This window comes from Seriola lalandi, unplaced genomic scaffold (genome assembly GCF_002814215.2).
Source record: "Seriola lalandi dorsalis isolate HSWRI2012SDOR001 ecotype SW California unplaced genomic scaffold, Sedor1 jcf7180002054464, whole genome shotgun sequence".
NCBI classification, from domain to species: domain Eukaryota; kingdom Metazoa; phylum Chordata; class Actinopteri; order Carangiformes; family Carangidae; genus Seriola; species Seriola lalandi.
In genome coordinates, this window is record NW_019525017.1 from 61,106 (window position 1) to 77,518 (window position 16,413).

A 16,413-nucleotide genomic window follows, 5' to 3' on the forward strand; every position below is an offset into this window, starting at 1 on the left:
GGGGAGGGGGAGGAGGGGTGGAGATGGGTGTGGCCTCCAGCTCCTCCGGGGTGTCAGGGAAGTAAAACTCAGAGAGCTCATCGGTCTCTCGTTGACGGTGACGTCTCTTTTCTGGGGATGGGAATGAGATGAGCTCTGAGGGACAGCCGTCAGCCACGCCCCTGCCCTCTTCTTCATCTTCATCAGTGTCTACATGTGCAGTTTTACTGTGGTCCTCCTCGTACTCCCACTGCACTCCCTCTACTTCCCTCACCTCTGCCCCTTCTTCATCTATTTTCCACTCCTCCTTCCCACCCTCATCTTCTCTGTCATCACTTCCCTTTTGTCTATTCTCATCATCAGCCTCATCTTTCCTTTCAGGGACACTCGCTCCCTCCATCTCCTCTGCTCCTGTAAAACCTTCATCTTTGAATTCCACCACCGCTCCATCAAGCTCATCCCCAACATCATACAACTCCTTAGCTACCACGTCCCCCATCTTTTCTATCTCACCCTCCGCCTCCACTTCTACCACCCCGGCCTCACTGTCCGAGCTGCCGCTCGGCCCCTCTGTTGTGTGGCTCTCTCCCTCCTCAGGAGACCCCTGGCTCTGGGTGCTCTCACTCACTTTGAGGCTCTTCGGCTGTTGGCGGACCTCCACGGCGTGTTTCTGACGCAGCTCCTGCTCACGCCTCTTGTTATACTCCATCTGGTTGGTGAGCTCCGTCTGGTGCTGCGTGCGGATAAGGTCGGCCCGCGTACGCTGCACCAAACTCAGCTGGCGGAACTCCAGCTCCTGGGTGGACTCGTGGTGACGCAGCAGCATTGCACACTCCAAGTCCTTCAGAGTCTGCTTCTTGTTCAATTCCTAGAGAAGAGAAGATGATGATGAGAAAGAGACAGGAAGGATGTTATAATACCAGGACTATGCACGGGCAGCCTGCCAAAGTACATCTGAGTATGTGAGATAGATAAGGTTAGGGTTATATACTTCTTATATATTACATTTTTTTTTAGATATTTCCACATATTTCTTATAATTAGTATCAAAAGACATTGTTTATATTTCATACAATTTTAACAACACCAATAAGAGGTGTTGATTCAACAGCCATTTTTAAAGGGTAGCAGTGAGCAGTGGTTTTCGTATTGGACTAGATTTTATTCAAAGATCTTTCTAATGTTTTGTTTATTCCCTGAATACACATGTGAAGCACGCCAAGTATATTTCTGATGTGTTGGAAACAGTGGAAACCCATTCCACCTCTCTTTTAATCTTTTATTTAAAAGTCAAAAAAACAAAGTGCATTATTTATGACAACTCAGTGCAGGCCTCACTGTGTTGGAAAATGGTATATTACAAGTATACATTACATTAAAGGTACATGTATAATTATTTTAACTTACGGATTATGATTTTACTGTTCATGTCATTTATTCCATATCCACTTCCACATTACTCAAAGAAAACAAAAAGTTAGAGTGCTCAAAATTCTGATAAATTTCTAAAAAATGTTGTTATTTAGAGTTAAATAATAAATATAGTAAACTGACAGTTCTGGTATATACTGTATGTTGTACTACACTGAAACTGATGTGTTTGAATTCTGTTTAATTCCATCTATTTAAAATGTTTTTAGGAGAATTAATTCATCATTGATTGCCAATCAAAAAAAAAGAAAAAGAAAAGATGAGGTACCTCTCGCAGCAAGTCTTGCTCCAGGTTGTGGCGTGCCAGCACCATCTTCCTCTTGTACTGGCGACACTGGAGCTCATAATACTGCCTCTGCCGTCGCAGCAGGCCTGCCTCTTCCTCCGCCTGCAGCTGCTGCAGACACTCCTTCTGATGCACCAGCCATTCCTGTTTCTCTCGCTTTGGTGTCGACTGGTTCTCGTTCAGTTCCTGAAACAGTGCAGTTATTAGTTAAATTTTTAGTCCGGTTTAAGTTGCAGGATAGTGCTGAATGTTAACTTCTCCTGAAATCAATTGGATAGAGGCATCAGAAACACAGAGAACTGATCAACAGCTGCCGGTTTATGCAAAACAAAAAGTGTGTTTCTATCCATGTGGTTTCAGCTGGATGTGGTATCAGCACCTCTTTGAGCTGCTCCTTGCGTTGTCGATACTGCCGCTTCTGGGACTCCAGCAGACTGGTCAACTCCTTCTTTTGCTGGGCCAGTATGTGCTGCTGGAACTTCTTCTCCTCAGTCAGGACTGCCTTTGTCTGGAAAAAACACACAATCTCATTAACAACAGGAATTTAAACAGAACTAAATAAAGAGGGAATCTGCAGAACGTGGGAATATTTACTGCACTTACGAGGCACTGGATGTCAAAAACTGCAGCAGACTCTTGGGTACCTGGGTACCACTCAATCCTCACCTCCTTCTCCAGGATAGCCTGGTGCTTCTTGGAAAGTTTTTCTCCCTCCATTGAGAAGCTGTTCCTCTGATTCTCCAGCTCTTTGTCCAGTCTAAGCTGGTGCTCATCCATCTCTGACTTCAGCTTGTTCTCCAGTCCCATCAGCTGTTTCTGGTGCTGCCGCCGCATTCGCTTGTACCTTTGAGGAGATGTAGACCGGGATCAGTTTTCACTGAAGGTTTTGTTTTGTTTTCTCTCCTAAGTTCAAATGTTGCTGCGTCCTGTTTCACAATCATTGTCTTACCCAGACATCTGCTCTCTCAGGGCTGACCCCTGCTCGTGTTCCTGGATCTGACGAGTGACGAGCGAGGCTGTCCTGATGGTGGCAAAATGGTCTCTGCCTCTGCGGCGCCTTCCTCCTCCTCCTCCTCCACCTCCTCCTCCTCCTCCACCGCCGCCGCCGCCAGCAGACGGGACCTCTCGTTGTGCGTCAACCTCTGGCTGATAGGGATCATCGTAGATGTTGTCATGGCTCTACACAGTGGAGACCAAGCAAAGAAAAAAAAATAAATTAAGGACAGGAATTTTTAACTGACTGGTGTTTCAACTAAATGTCATCCTAATACTAAATATTAAATACACTAGTCATTTAACTTCATCTGGGGCTTTGGCTCAGCGAGGATTCACTCAGTGGAAGCACTAAGTCTGCCACACCTTAAAGCTTTGGCAGCTGGTGTGGTGAGCCTACTACCATGCTGCAACGTGATTTTATGCTTTACTCTGTAGGTGGCAACAGTGACATATTTGTTGAGCATCTGCAGGTCTAAATTGGTGCTGCTCTTGCTTTCCTTTTTCTGTAGGTGGTGCAGGTTTGCATGTGTGGAACTGGTACTAAAATTACAGAGCAGCTTCCCCTGTGAGCCATCTGCAGCCAATGTGGTAAAAATAGTTGTCAAACTCCAGGATTTCAGTTATGCAGAGTACTTCAAATTAAACAAAGCAAAGTGCAGTGAAGCACAGAACAAAAACATAACACTAAAGGTGCACTGCCAATATCCTTCCACAATTCACTCAGTGCTATGACACATCTTCATCTGACATGTTCCTCCAAGTAGGACGTAGTACATGTAAGTCTGGAACAGGAAGCCTCTTGTTCGCTCTTTTAAGATACCTAAAAGATTCAAAGTGAAACTGATGGACACAGTGCCGGATGTGTCAAAGAGGGGTTTGGGAGGGACAGGACTTTGGACTAGAGTTAATAATTTAGACTGACCAGGGGCTTGTGCAGGACTGAACTGTTGGAGGTGACGGTGTGCTCTCCCTCCTGCATCATGGCCATCTCCCCGCTGTCATCAGAGCCATCTGCAAGACTGTTGACTGAGCTGCTCTGGGAGCTGGCGCTGATTGACATGGATGGCAGAGAGTGGGAGCTCTCCATGCTGTTGACTGTGCCGGTGCGCAGCATATACTGCTCCACATCCTGGTGGAGAGGAGAAAGGAAAATAACCCTTGTTTAGGATGATGATTGGATTTTCTTTAATTCACAGGGTGATATTTCATAGCCTACATAAATATGCTTATCCTGTGAAAACCTTTCTGAGCAGACATACAGTAAAACTTTGCAACATACTAGGAGTGAGACACAGGCCTACACTCTAGAAAACTGCAGCCCCAAATTCTCTGAATTCCATCATTTCCTTTTGGGGGGAAACAGCCAACTGGAATTAAATGTTAATGGAAACAAAGGCCTTTGTATGGAGAGGAAGAGGTTCTAAGTTCACAGCATATACTGAGAAGTACAATACAAAGGCAGGATGGATGCTAAAACCAGCTGTTTTCCCTTACAGGCCCCGATACAAACTTCTCATCAAAAAGAAAGCTTTTGGAGGGTTTGTCTTCAAGGAAGCTGGAAAATTTTTATTTCACATTTATAAAGACAGCGTGGAGTAGTGAACAAAAGACCCTCATACACAGTCTCTTCATGGCATCTTTTAAAGTGTTCTTGTTTCATGCTTGTGGTGAGCAGGAAATTCGAGACACTGTGACACATTGCACAATTTTGAGGCAAAGCTGTTTTCACTTCACAAAATCAGCCAAATCCAAACCATGTTTAAAGGGAACATAAAGTAAGATCTGAAAGCCAGTAGTAATCAGTATTTATTCCATCAGTCACTCTAAACTTTACAACCTCCCTGCCTTTTTTCCCCACCTCATGTCTCCCTACAGCTCTGTTGTCCTCTTCCTCCTCCTCTGTCTCATTCTTACCTCTTCTTCATCACCTCCCTCTGGTGCGGGACCGTTGTGTGCCTCGTGGAAGAGGATTTTCTTCATCTTCCGGTACTGAAGGTTGTCCAGCTCGCGGACAGCATCCTTGGTGCGTGCGATCAGATCCATCACAACTGTCATGGGACGCTCTCTGCATAGGAAGTGGTGCTGTGTGGATGGAGAGGTTAAGAGAATAAGAGACAGAAATGGACAGAAACAGTTGGCCTCAGATGCTGATCTTGATTTTTCTTAATTCAGGGATTATTTTTATCAACCACAATAAGCAGTTTAAGAAGAAAGGAGAAGGGGCTCCTGCAACATCTGCCTTCTTGAGGCGATATACCCAATTACGTGAAGAAATTGAATTTGTAAGTCATGTAACTTCAGGCCTCTTTTAATGATAAGGGTGGTGTGTGAGTGGCCTTGTCTCAGCATTTTAAATGATTTGACTGATGGGCAGGAAACATCATGTTTCCAACAGTTTTTCTCATTAGAGACACTTGTGGATCCATCTCCACAAGCACTTCAAGTAAGTTTCTAGTTGACTGGGGATGGTGGTGGGGTCTCTGGCTGGATTCCAACATTATCTGACATAGACTCAGCTGCAGGTCACAGCAGGACTAATGGTAGCTGGCTATACAAATCAGAACATGCCAAATTGCAGAAATACATATATGTTATCAACAGCCAGTTTATATTGTGTTACAGTGTGTATTTGGAAATGAAAAAAAAAAACACTAATCAAATCGACCCCATCAGGATATACTGGACCCATTAGTGACATGAAGGATATGGGTCAGCACATCAACTAAATGACTCAGCCTAGCTTTACTTAGAAAAGCTCCTTGCTGATGACGACTGTTTAGCGCTCACATTGAACTTCCTGTCACTATTTCCCTTTGTCAAGGTAGGAAAATCTTTTTTGAAGTGCCTGCCAAATTATTTATTTCCCCAACAGCAACGAGCTGACCTGCTTGTTATGCCAGCACATGCTTGAGCCATCAGAGACCACTATAGTGTACATTAAACACTCAACAGCTGGCTGTAGCTCAAGAAAAAGGGGAGCACTTGATTTTTAAGCAGCTGTTTTAATTTAGAACACACGCTGTACAAAACAGCTACATTTAATGTCTTCATGCCGTTTAATATGACTATTATCACTAATGAGTATTGCACAATAATACATCATTGTGCAGACCAAAGCTATACAATCCAAGGGGCTAAAACCCTCGCTTGAGAGCTCTTTGTGGCATAAACTTAATGTACATTTCATTATTTTATCAGAACGTACACGTTATATCTAATCATTTCATTTAAAATAATCTGTCTGCTGGTTAAAAGCTCCTCTTACTCACTCAGATTTCCTCTTTGCTTAATCATAAAGAAAATCTTTAACAATGTAATAATCACAAGTCTCTCTCTGCCTTAATGTACAACATTCAACAATGTACCTTCAGCAGCACATCAGAGGTAGGTCTGTCCTGGGCGATCTTCTGCAAACAGGAGTCCACAAAATTGCGGAAATAATCCGACCTGAAAAGGACGAAAAATGTTATATAAAAAGGCACCTATTATATTGTGATAAGTGACAACTAAGTGTTGTTCAACTGCTACATAAACCAACGTATTCATGTGTTCTATTCTATCTTAAAGCTTTTTCATAATAAATATATTGTATTGCAGGATCTCACAACACATTTATTTTAAGGCCACTCAGAGTTACCTAGTTAATGGTGCACTGGTGCAAGAACAGTAGTGCAACAGAGGAAGTGCTGAGGGTTTTATTTATATTGAACAGAGATGATAAAACCAACGTAACTTCCCTGAGATCCGAAAGCACCATGTAACAAACACTTGTTTATTGCCTAATCTCAACTAACTGCAACAAACTAAAATGTTTATTCTCATACACCGTGTACACCTTCTAGTATGTAACATCATAAATTCAATCAATCCTTTGAAAAACATTATGTTAAAAGATTTTCAACATTAGCAGCTCTTTTATAAAAGTCACATTTATAAGATAATCTGAAGCAACATAAGTAAGAAGCTCCTCTTTGCACATTATATCTCATTGTCCAACAAAATTCATATTCGCCTCTAAGGACCAGTTAGGAAATTTCACTATCTCTCACCAGTGATTAGACTGCAACACAGGGCTCTCATTCTGGGCGATGTGGTATAAGGCACTCATAGCATTCATGTTGAACAGAGGAGGCTTCCTTTCCGCTAGAGAGTGAGAAAGCATGACATAGCGTGACAGAGAGTGGCAGATAAAGAGCAAGAACAAAGAAAAAAGAAAAGAGGAGAAAGCAAAGAAAGGGGTTGGATGCTTTCAGCTTTGTGAACACACACAAAAAAAACCCCACACACACACTTGTGGACCATTTTATGGCCATTTCTTACCCAGCTCTATGCAGGTAATGCCAAGTGACCACACATCCACCTTTCCATCGTACTGACCCTCGTCCATGGCCAGGATCACCTCAGGGGCCATCCTGCATGGAGGAAACAACCAAGCGATTCAGCCATTTTCAGCTCATTTCCTTTGATCCTTGACTAACAGAGAACAGAGCCTCAGGGCTCACTGTCATTTCCAGGGTCCACACCACATGGGCAGACATGAACATTACGAGGGTTAGGCTGCTTCATGTGCACCAACAACAGTAGCTGATGATTAATGGAATCTGATGCCCTTGTGAGAAATATGCAGGTAAGGTTGAAATGATTAGGTGACTGACAGTAAAACACTAAATACCTGCTGGTTCCAGCACCTCAAATATATTTATGCAAAAATATATAAATTATATGTAACTAAATATCAGTGTCTCAATGTGAATATATCACTTTGGCCTCTCTAGATCTCTTGATATTAAAAGGCTCAGTTACTCTGCAGATCAAAGTTATTCAAGTTTGGTTCTTACTCCACTGCACACTTTGAATACATTTGAATCTGACATTCAGACGGCCGCACCTTGTTGGAACCTTTTCCCTTTACAAGTGTGACAATAAATGAAGCACAGCCTTTCAGATGTCTATTTCAGGTTTGTTGTAATGCAAATAAAACTGAAGCTACTGAAGCTGCATGTAATATAGTAGTAATCAGTAAAAAGGTAGGATTTTCAAAGAACTGTAACATTTTAATATAAAAATAAAAAAATAAATAAAAAGAACACACACTGAAAACAGTAAATAAATAGAAAAAAGCAAAAATTGTTAAGTCACTTTTATTTCACTTTGACTTCAGTTTCTTTTTGTGAAATCAAACCTCATGTTTGATACTCTTTATGGTCAGCATTTCTTATGCAATAGCCAGGCAGTAATTTACATTCATTCATTAACTGGCACAGTTTTATATATGAAACTGAACAATTATTTTCATTATTGATTATTCTAAGAATTATTTTGTTGATTAATCAAATCATTGTTTGATCTAAAAAAAAAAATATATAGTAAATGGCAAACAAAAATTGCATCCTCAAATGTTTTGTTTTGTACCAACAGGTGACAAACCTAAAGATATTCAGTTTACCATTAAATAAAACAGAGAAAAGCAGAAAATTCTCATATTTGAGAAGCTGGAGCCAGAGAACGGTTTGAGGTGTACAATTGGAGAATATTTTTTTAGTAGAAATTGGTTTGGCAAAGCTGATTGACAATGACATGAGCACAAGCTTTGCTGGATCATGACATGGTGTAATTCTTATGAATTCAACAGGAGTAACAGTCTCAAACCATCATATAATGATGGGGATGAAACTTTTGTCTTACCAGTAAGGTGTTCCCACAAAGGAGTTGGCTGGAGCAACGATGGAGGCAGAGCCAAAGTCTCCCAGTTTGACCTGACCTGGCTCTGTTAGCAAGATGTTTCCTGCCTTCACATCCCTGAGACACGTGATCAGACAAGAGAAAATGACAAGTCAGGAACAACTGTGAGGACGTCAAAACAAATAGAGACATGAGAGAGAAAATGTATTGGTAGATGCACTCGAATGTGTCGCTGCAGCGTGTTTGAGCACAAACACCATTGCATAAGCTTATCTTAGGCAGCACAGTTTGTGCTTTCTCCACTGTATTTGTTTTGTCTCTTGTCGAAGTGTGGGGGAGGAGAACAGAACAGATACAGATAGTGAGAAAAGAAACGGGGGGGGGGGGAGGGGGGCTCGTCACCTGTGAATCATGTTGTGAGAGTGAAGATACACCAATCCCTGCAATGCACCATGGGTTATGGCAGCTATTTCCACTTCCTGAAGGGGTTTCTTGTGGACTGGGTGAAGAAAGATATTTGATGATATCAGGCACCATTCATGTCAACAACTGAAATATATAATTAACTCATTACTATTTCTTAATTACTCATTTGCCTCTGTTCTTTTGTACTTACCTTCTAAGAGGTCAGAAGCTGAGCCCAAGCAGTACTCCATCACCAGCTAGGAGAGAGACAGAGGGGGTGTTAAACTGCATGCTATTTTAGGGAGCACACTCAACTTTTAGGACTTTTTCACACTTGACCCGAATGGAAAGAGATTTTTGGACCGGAGGCGCTTTTCCCTGAGAGCTCAGTACATTTATTTAAGTGTAAGAGGCTGTTGTCGAGCTAAGGTGCAGCCCAGAAAAGTGTTCACATGGCCACTTCAAAATGGAGGTCTGAGGTTTGCTTCCAGAGAACAGGAACATCTCCTAAAGTCTGAATCATACAAGCTAAATGTGTCAGGGTAGTCATTATGTACAGTAAGAATATAGTACTGTGTGCATCATTATAAACACACTTAAAATACAGCAGAAAGTTGCAGTCATTTTATTTTTTTGGGTGTTTTCACTGCAGTTTCAGCCTTGACTAAATTTATGACCCAAGTACCACTTGATAGCCAAAATAAGGAAGTACTGGGCACCACTATAATTGATATCATGACGAGGGGTTGACATTTCTTGTTGTTTATTTACATTTTACAACATCAAGTTAAGCTATGTTGTTGACTTCCCAACTAAGAGAGAGTGAATGAGGAAGTGAAACAGGAAGGTCCAAACTAGACTTTTGTAGTTTTCTGATCTCTTTTCTGATTCTTTCTGCAGAGTTTAGTTTCTCTGGTTGCTCACTTTCTGGAAACATTTGTTTTGTATTATTTTTGGCTAACTCATTTGTATCAATGAGAGAAAGCTCAATAACAGAAGCAAAAAGAAGGAGAAACTTTTAGTTGGATGAAAGCTTGTGTTGACACGAGCCTGTTTGTTTGAAGTTGCTGCTGAATTATGTCTTTCCACACTCCCAGGTGAAAAATTTTTCATCTTTGTTTTGTTTGCTACTGGGAGTGAAGTAACAGCATGATCATACTGAGACACCTGCTGTACATTCAAAATGATGTTTTTCATGAATGTGATGGAGATGGTGTTACAGTTAAGATTGTGCGCACACACACACACACACACACACACACACACACACACACACACACACACACACACACACACTTACCCATGCTGTGTGCTCTCTCAGGTAGCAGCCACGGTACTCAACGGTGTTGGGGTGGCGCAGTTTCTGGAGGAACTTCACTTCCTTGATGATATCCTGCCATTTCTGGAACACGACCAGAGCCACAATCAGGGATAAGAAAACTTAACTGATAAATGGATCATCTACAGAAGAAGTGGGATTAGACTTTTTCCACGTCCTACCTCGTTGGACTGCTTGCCACTATAGGACATCTTCTTGATGGCCACCACCTCATTGGTGCGGATGTCGTGGGCCTAATGTGGAAAAGTTAGGGACAACTGATGAGAAATTAGTTCTTCTGCTCAAGTCTTTCACAGTTTTCTTTTGTCAGTAGAGATGCCCCTGCTTTGTATTTCTGACAGCAGAATTTCAGTGAAAGTAAATGATCATTTGATGTGGATGACAGCACCAATGCCACATACTGTATTTTCACTAAATAGCTGGGAACTCTGGGATTGTGTGTCGGCCATTTTTAACTTCAGACCCAACAAAGAAAAACAAGGATTCCTACTGAGTCTCCTTCTCTTTTCTCATCTGCCCTCCTCTCCCATCGATCCCTTCATCCATGAATAGCTCCTCTTCACCCTTCATTAACCAGAGCTTTTCATCCACCACTTACAAGTTCTGCTTCACTATCACCGTGTTTTTATCTTTTCCTCTCTACTGCCACCTTTCATCATTAGCTGATGGTTTATCCACCTTGTGATCCAATTGGCAGTACCATCATTAGCTTCCCTCCTCTTGTCTAACAGACACCATCTCTGACCCCCAACATCACTCTTCCCATTGACTGTCAAGCCTTCGCTGTGCTCACCTTTGCTTGCCGATAACCACCCTGCCTCTGACTATATTCATCACAGTGAAATGATGCGAGAGAGCGGCAGTTAATTCAATCGATGCTGTTTTATTTTCCACATCAGTGCAAGAGCTTTTGGGTTGTACTATCCCCTGAAATACCCAGAACTGCTACAATGAACAATTGTAATGAAAATTTTATGTGCATTTGATGTCAAAAAAATTCTCTCTGAAGTCCAAGGTGATATAAAATTTCATATTTGGTCTCACTTACAGACAACAAGAAAGCAAATCAACGGCTTTGATCAAGATAATGAATTTCAATCAAATTTTTATTATTAATATGTATTCCATTTCTTACATTATGTATCAATAACTCAAATTTCTCTGAAATGTCTTGATCTAAACGGCCAATTTACAAGATTAATATAAGTGACTTTTCTAGCCATGTCTCTCCCTGTAGAGACCATGATATGAACAGAAATCAATACTGCAAAAGTCTTAAATTTATAAAATCATAAATTCATAAGTGAAAAGTGGCAGCAGACAAAACTTTCCATGGTCTCAAAGCAGACTACTTTCAATAGCTCGTCAGTAGTGCGTGTCGGTGTGACTGAAAAACAAGAATTCTTTGTCCAGAATTCAAGAACAGATTTTCAGCTAGGTTAATTATCATTTGCCTTATAATTAGAAGCCCATATTCATATTTTAGAGCTGTATCTGTATCAGCAAAATATTAGCTGCACACTAAGTCCAATTGATTTATAAGAGGGGGACCATTTTTGTCACTAAATTTTCTACATTCAAGTTAAAAAATAATTCCTCAACTTTAGTTCATACAGCTCAGAAGTAGAGGCACAATTTAGACCTACTATAGAAAACCAAATTAAGTTAGAGTCCATCACATATGTGTATATATAATGTATTAACAAAAACATTACACCTCATAGCTGCAACACGAATACATGCAAACTGTGGCACTAATATCCCATTACTTTTACAAACCCAAACACAGAGGAAAGCAACTTACGAAGTAGACTGCTCCGAAGCTCCCATGGCCTATCTCCCTTAGGTCTGTGAAGAGCTTCTCGGGATCCTCCCTGGAGAACAGTTCAGCCACCTCCGGGTCCTTCAGGCTCCCGGCCCGCACACTCGACGGCATGGCCAGCGCCTGGTGAGCGTGGAAGAGGCACACTGGGTAAGCGTCTGTTATTTGGAAAGGTTACCAACATTTGTGTTGGAAACATGAGCCACTGAGGAAATGTGGTCCAGTCTGTCACATATAATACACATGTTGGTGGCTTTATACATCCAGTGGCTTGCTAATCATCACTTTTTAGAGCACCGCTGCAGTACATGTATGCTAAATCCCTGTGTCTCTCCATTACACAGAGCACTTCTCTACCCTCATTTGTATATTATTTCTATCTGTATGCTTTTTACATCAACACTAAATCACTCTTTATAATGTCAGAGGGCTACTGGTACTGCTGATCCCACCAAAAATTAACACACTAGTATGCCACTCAATGCAGTGTTTTCCACTCCACAGGGTCAAGTCACTTTGGTTCATATGTAAAAGCTTCTCCTCACCTGCATTTCAACTGTCTAAGAATGAAAAAAATGCTAATTTGTGTTGACTCATATGAAAGGAAAATATCAAAGTGCCCATCAGCTTCAGATGACCATCCATCCATCCACCCACCCACCCATTCATCCATCATCCTCCATCTGCCTCTCCACCAGAAATATAGGGCTGAACAACATTGGAAAAACTTAATTAATTAATTAGCACCGCATGCAGTTTAGGTAGCTTTTATATCCAACTGGAAGTGAGGAAGCATGAAAACCATGTTATCTTTTATTTATTTATTTTTTTTTAAACTTTTAACATATCTTAAAATGGCAGATGCAACATCATTTTCCTTTGGCAATTCAAAAATCAAAAAAATCAACACAAAAAGCTTCATATTTCCATTGTTTGCTAAACAAATCATTCCCCTCAGTGAGTGATCCTGACTAGTCATTAACCGGTCCTTCACAGGGGCGTGACGTGACGTGATGGCATGACCGTCCTTGTTAGACTGCAGAGACGTGTGTGAAACCATGAAAGAAAGGTAAATAACCAGGACAGTTCGATGTCATAATCATGAAAAAGCAAACCTTGATTGTTTTAATTTTCTATCAAGGAGTAAAATGTTTAGATAGCTTACCATGGCTGGCCTGATTTACTTTATTACATGTCATGTTGATGCTAAAACAACACACATTCAGACCTACAGAAATATATCAATTAAAGCTGAGATCATGGTCATGAGGAGAATCCGACACTAAAATGATATATGGTACAGAATATAGCCAGATCAATACTGGATTTCTGAGGCTGATACTGATATTGGCACTTATTTTTAAAACCTGATTATATCAGCCGATAACATCATAATTTCTTAACACATAAACAACAGTCTCGATACAGATTCCTTAGCTTTTTTTTTTTTTTTTTTTTTTTTAAGAACTGTGACCGAGCAGGACATTTAACATAATCAGCCTGGCCAACAGTGAAGAAAGACATCTCTGTGAGTAACAGCAGACAAAGGTAGGCCAGATTTCACAAGATAAAAGTAAACTGCCAACCGGTTTAGTAGGCAAATGATCTTTCCACTGTGTAGGAACAGTGTAACCACAAGTTTTACCTTTTTTAGAGCATAACAACCTCTAACCACTACAGAGTTTGATATCTCTGAAAAGCTAATAGAAGGTCTCCTGACAACTTATGGAAAAGGAGGTGTACATGACTGGATAAAGCAGCGAGGGCTAAGTTTCTGTAATAAATATGTAGGTATTGGAAACCCAGATTAGGCTATTAGACACTGAAAATGTGTACCAATGAACCAGTGATTTATAATGCAATATGGCTTTATAAATTGTGAGAAAAACATGGTGTAAGTCATATTCCAAAATCAAAAGGAAACATTAGGTATTGTCTTTAAAAATGCTGACATCTATTAATTAAAATAAGTTTGTTTATAGTATTTTGTTTCAAAAATGTTTAGCAAGTTCCATTTCATTTTACATTAGAAATTATAATTACCTACAAGGTAAAAATGATTAGGTATTATTAAATTACAGCACTGCAATAACTGTACTAGACTTGCTCTACTAGAGAAGGCCTACGTTAAAACACATCATTTCACTGACAGACACAGACTTTTAGAACCAAATTTCACAATTATTTTGGGGAGTACAGTTGCTATAAAGATCTTTGTGCAAACAGAAAATCAATGTTCAGTGTTTGTGACACAGAGTCAGATTGTTTGTGATGCTTGTGGCTCACATTTCAGTCTCCCATTTTAAGAGAGGAGAGATGCTGAAACTCAAACCATTCTAAAATATATGTATATTAACTGAGCACAGTGTATGCTTACTAATGCAGCTGTAGTGCAGACAGCCACTGTTGTGTGATGCACTGTTTGTCAAGTTATGAGTTATGTCATGGGACATTAGGATTTTAACATGGGTTTAATGAAGAAATGCAACACATGCTGGATATTTTTTTGAGTGGTCAGTAACTTAACAACTGAGCATTCATTCATAGCATTTCCAGACACTTCAAAATGAACATGTATCAGATCAAGCATTTCTTTCATGGCCATTTTACTACTGTCAAAGAGGAAGCATGTGGTTCCCTTTAAAAATGGGAAGTTCTTTATATCATGCAATCAAGCCTCAAGCAAGCTCTCAATCTATCTTTTTTAAAAAGCCATCCATGTCACAGTCACTCCAGACACACTGAGGAAGAGGCAACGAATACTTCAATTATGTGGTTTCATCCAAGATTATCTCTCTAACCTACATTCAATTTGAAAACCTTGGATCACCCTGGGCATATTGTGGGAAACAAAACGCATATTGTCCTTGGCTGGTGAGAGACAGAGAGGTAATTATCTAGATATGTGCTTGCCATCAGTATCATGTACAGTGTGTGTCTCAGCTGAGCAAGTTAGATGGCTTTTGCACTTGGCTGGTCAAAAAGGCTAGATTTGCTCTTGTGCACCGAATAAATACATGACATGTATTCAACAGTAGACAACAACAACTCCAGGCTGGATGGGTGTTCAGGGTGCAGGCCAACAACAAGCCTGCATGTCAATGTCAACCTCTCCGTTATCTGAAAACGAGGTAGTTAACGCTGCTGGCTGGTCTTTTTCCCTGCCAAAAGAGGTGGAGAGGCGCATTCGGCTACTTTGGCATACTGAATGATTTATAACATGTCTTACCGTGGCTTTTGGGATCCACTGTAGCTAGCTCTGGAGCTAGCTAACCGGCCTGGCTGGAAAATATTGGTCTCACTCCCCTTTCCTCGGCACTGGTGTCTATTCAACACGAACAAACCACATTCTGTCTGTCGATGCTTTTACTCGAAGTCCCCTCCATCCTGATGCTCCCAGTCAAACGGACAGCTAGCACGTCTGCACGACTTGACATGAGGAAAGTGCCAGTCAGTTAAAGTGACAGCTAGCTGCTGACTGACGCCTGCCAGCTAGCAGCAGAGCTGTCTCCAGAGGAAAACCACAGGCTAGCTCTAGCTGCTGTTAGCAATACCGCTAACTAAATAACGTAACGCCAGGAGCCGCCTGCGACGTTTTCAACGGAAGACTGGTTCATTAATTTCCACGGGTCCTCTCCGCGCTCCACTTCGTACTGTCATTACGTTACTGCTGTCGGCGGATTTCATCTCCAGTTCGTGTTATCCCCATTTTTTTCGACTCTCATCCGTTTTTGTTCAGGACTTCATGATGGCGGAGCGGGGCGGGAGCCGAAAGGAAAACGGAAGCGCTCTTCTTCGACGCTTCTAAATCAGGCACATGAGCCGAAACGTTGTCACGGTGTGGCCGAAGAGGTTACGTGGTTAACGTGGTTACTTTCCAAGTTGTTAAAATGAGTAATTACGTTGCCTCATTATGAAAATTATCATAAAAATTAGAGGAAATTTTCCTTCACAATTTAATTTTTAATCCTAATCCAAATCAACACCAATTAGCTATTTTACTCAGTTCACTTCGCAGTTTTCCATAAGGGGACGTTTTGTATTTTAGCAGCTTGGACTGGTAAAGATTTTTTTTTTGAGTTTTGGAGTAGGCTAATTTACAATAGTCTGAAACCACTTTTACCGATTAGTGGTGACAAATATGGATGAACTCTATATTATAAAATGTGCAATCTATATTACAATATCTATATGTATTGTTATATAGAGTTATTTGGTGAAATTGGAGTTGTAACTGTGGAAAAGAACACAACAGATACAACTGGTTGTCATACAGAACCCATCCATTTTAAGTGAGGGATGTTTGGGATGGGAGATTATTATTTAATCCCTGCCAAGAAATGAATAGAAATACATTTACATTTCTACACATACGATCTTAGCTATTGCATAATAAGCTATACAACTTGTGTTTTAACATATTTAGGCCTATCCATGATCTACCAGATATTTCCAGCTATTTTACAAATGAAA

The 16,413-nt window shown here is 40.8% G+C and overlaps 1 protein-coding gene across 2 annotated transcripts in view; it reads right to left on the reverse strand.

The window, feature by feature from the left end:
- Nucleotides 1–15,721, reverse strand: part of taok2b (TAO kinase 2b) — a 24,894-nt gene extending 9,173 nt beyond the window's left edge. Inside the window, exons 1-17 of one of the 2 annotated variants that reach the window (XM_023411291.2) lie at nucleotides 15,170–15,721; nucleotides 11,923–12,063; nucleotides 10,280–10,351; nucleotides 10,080–10,181; nucleotides 8,991–9,036; nucleotides 8,777–8,873; nucleotides 8,378–8,491; nucleotides 7,013–7,104; nucleotides 6,742–6,835; nucleotides 6,058–6,139; nucleotides 4,607–4,774; nucleotides 3,615–3,821; nucleotides 2,646–2,875; nucleotides 2,363–2,540; nucleotides 2,076–2,204; nucleotides 1,679–1,882; nucleotides 608–847 (exon numbers count right to left, since the gene is read on the reverse strand). In XM_023411291.2, the coding sequence (XP_023267059.1) occupies nucleotides 608–847; nucleotides 1,679–1,882; nucleotides 2,076–2,204; nucleotides 2,363–2,540; nucleotides 2,646–2,875; nucleotides 3,615–3,821; nucleotides 4,607–4,774; nucleotides 6,058–6,139; nucleotides 6,742–6,835; nucleotides 7,013–7,104; nucleotides 8,378–8,491; nucleotides 8,777–8,873; nucleotides 8,991–9,036; nucleotides 10,080–10,181; nucleotides 10,280–10,351; nucleotides 11,923–12,054 (2,187 nt within the window). In that variant the 5' untranslated portion in view covers nucleotides 12,055–12,063; nucleotides 15,170–15,721. Of the gene's footprint in view, nucleotides 1–607; nucleotides 848–1,678; nucleotides 1,883–2,075; nucleotides 2,205–2,299; nucleotides 2,541–2,645; nucleotides 2,876–3,614; nucleotides 3,822–4,606; nucleotides 4,775–6,057; nucleotides 6,140–6,741; nucleotides 6,836–7,012; nucleotides 7,105–8,377; nucleotides 8,492–8,776; nucleotides 8,874–8,990; nucleotides 9,037–10,079; nucleotides 10,182–10,279; nucleotides 10,352–11,922; nucleotides 12,064–15,169 lie in introns of both variants that reach the window. The other variant, XM_087175354.1, reaches the window with a different exon arrangement.
- Nucleotides 15,722–16,413: the final 692 nt, after the last annotated feature.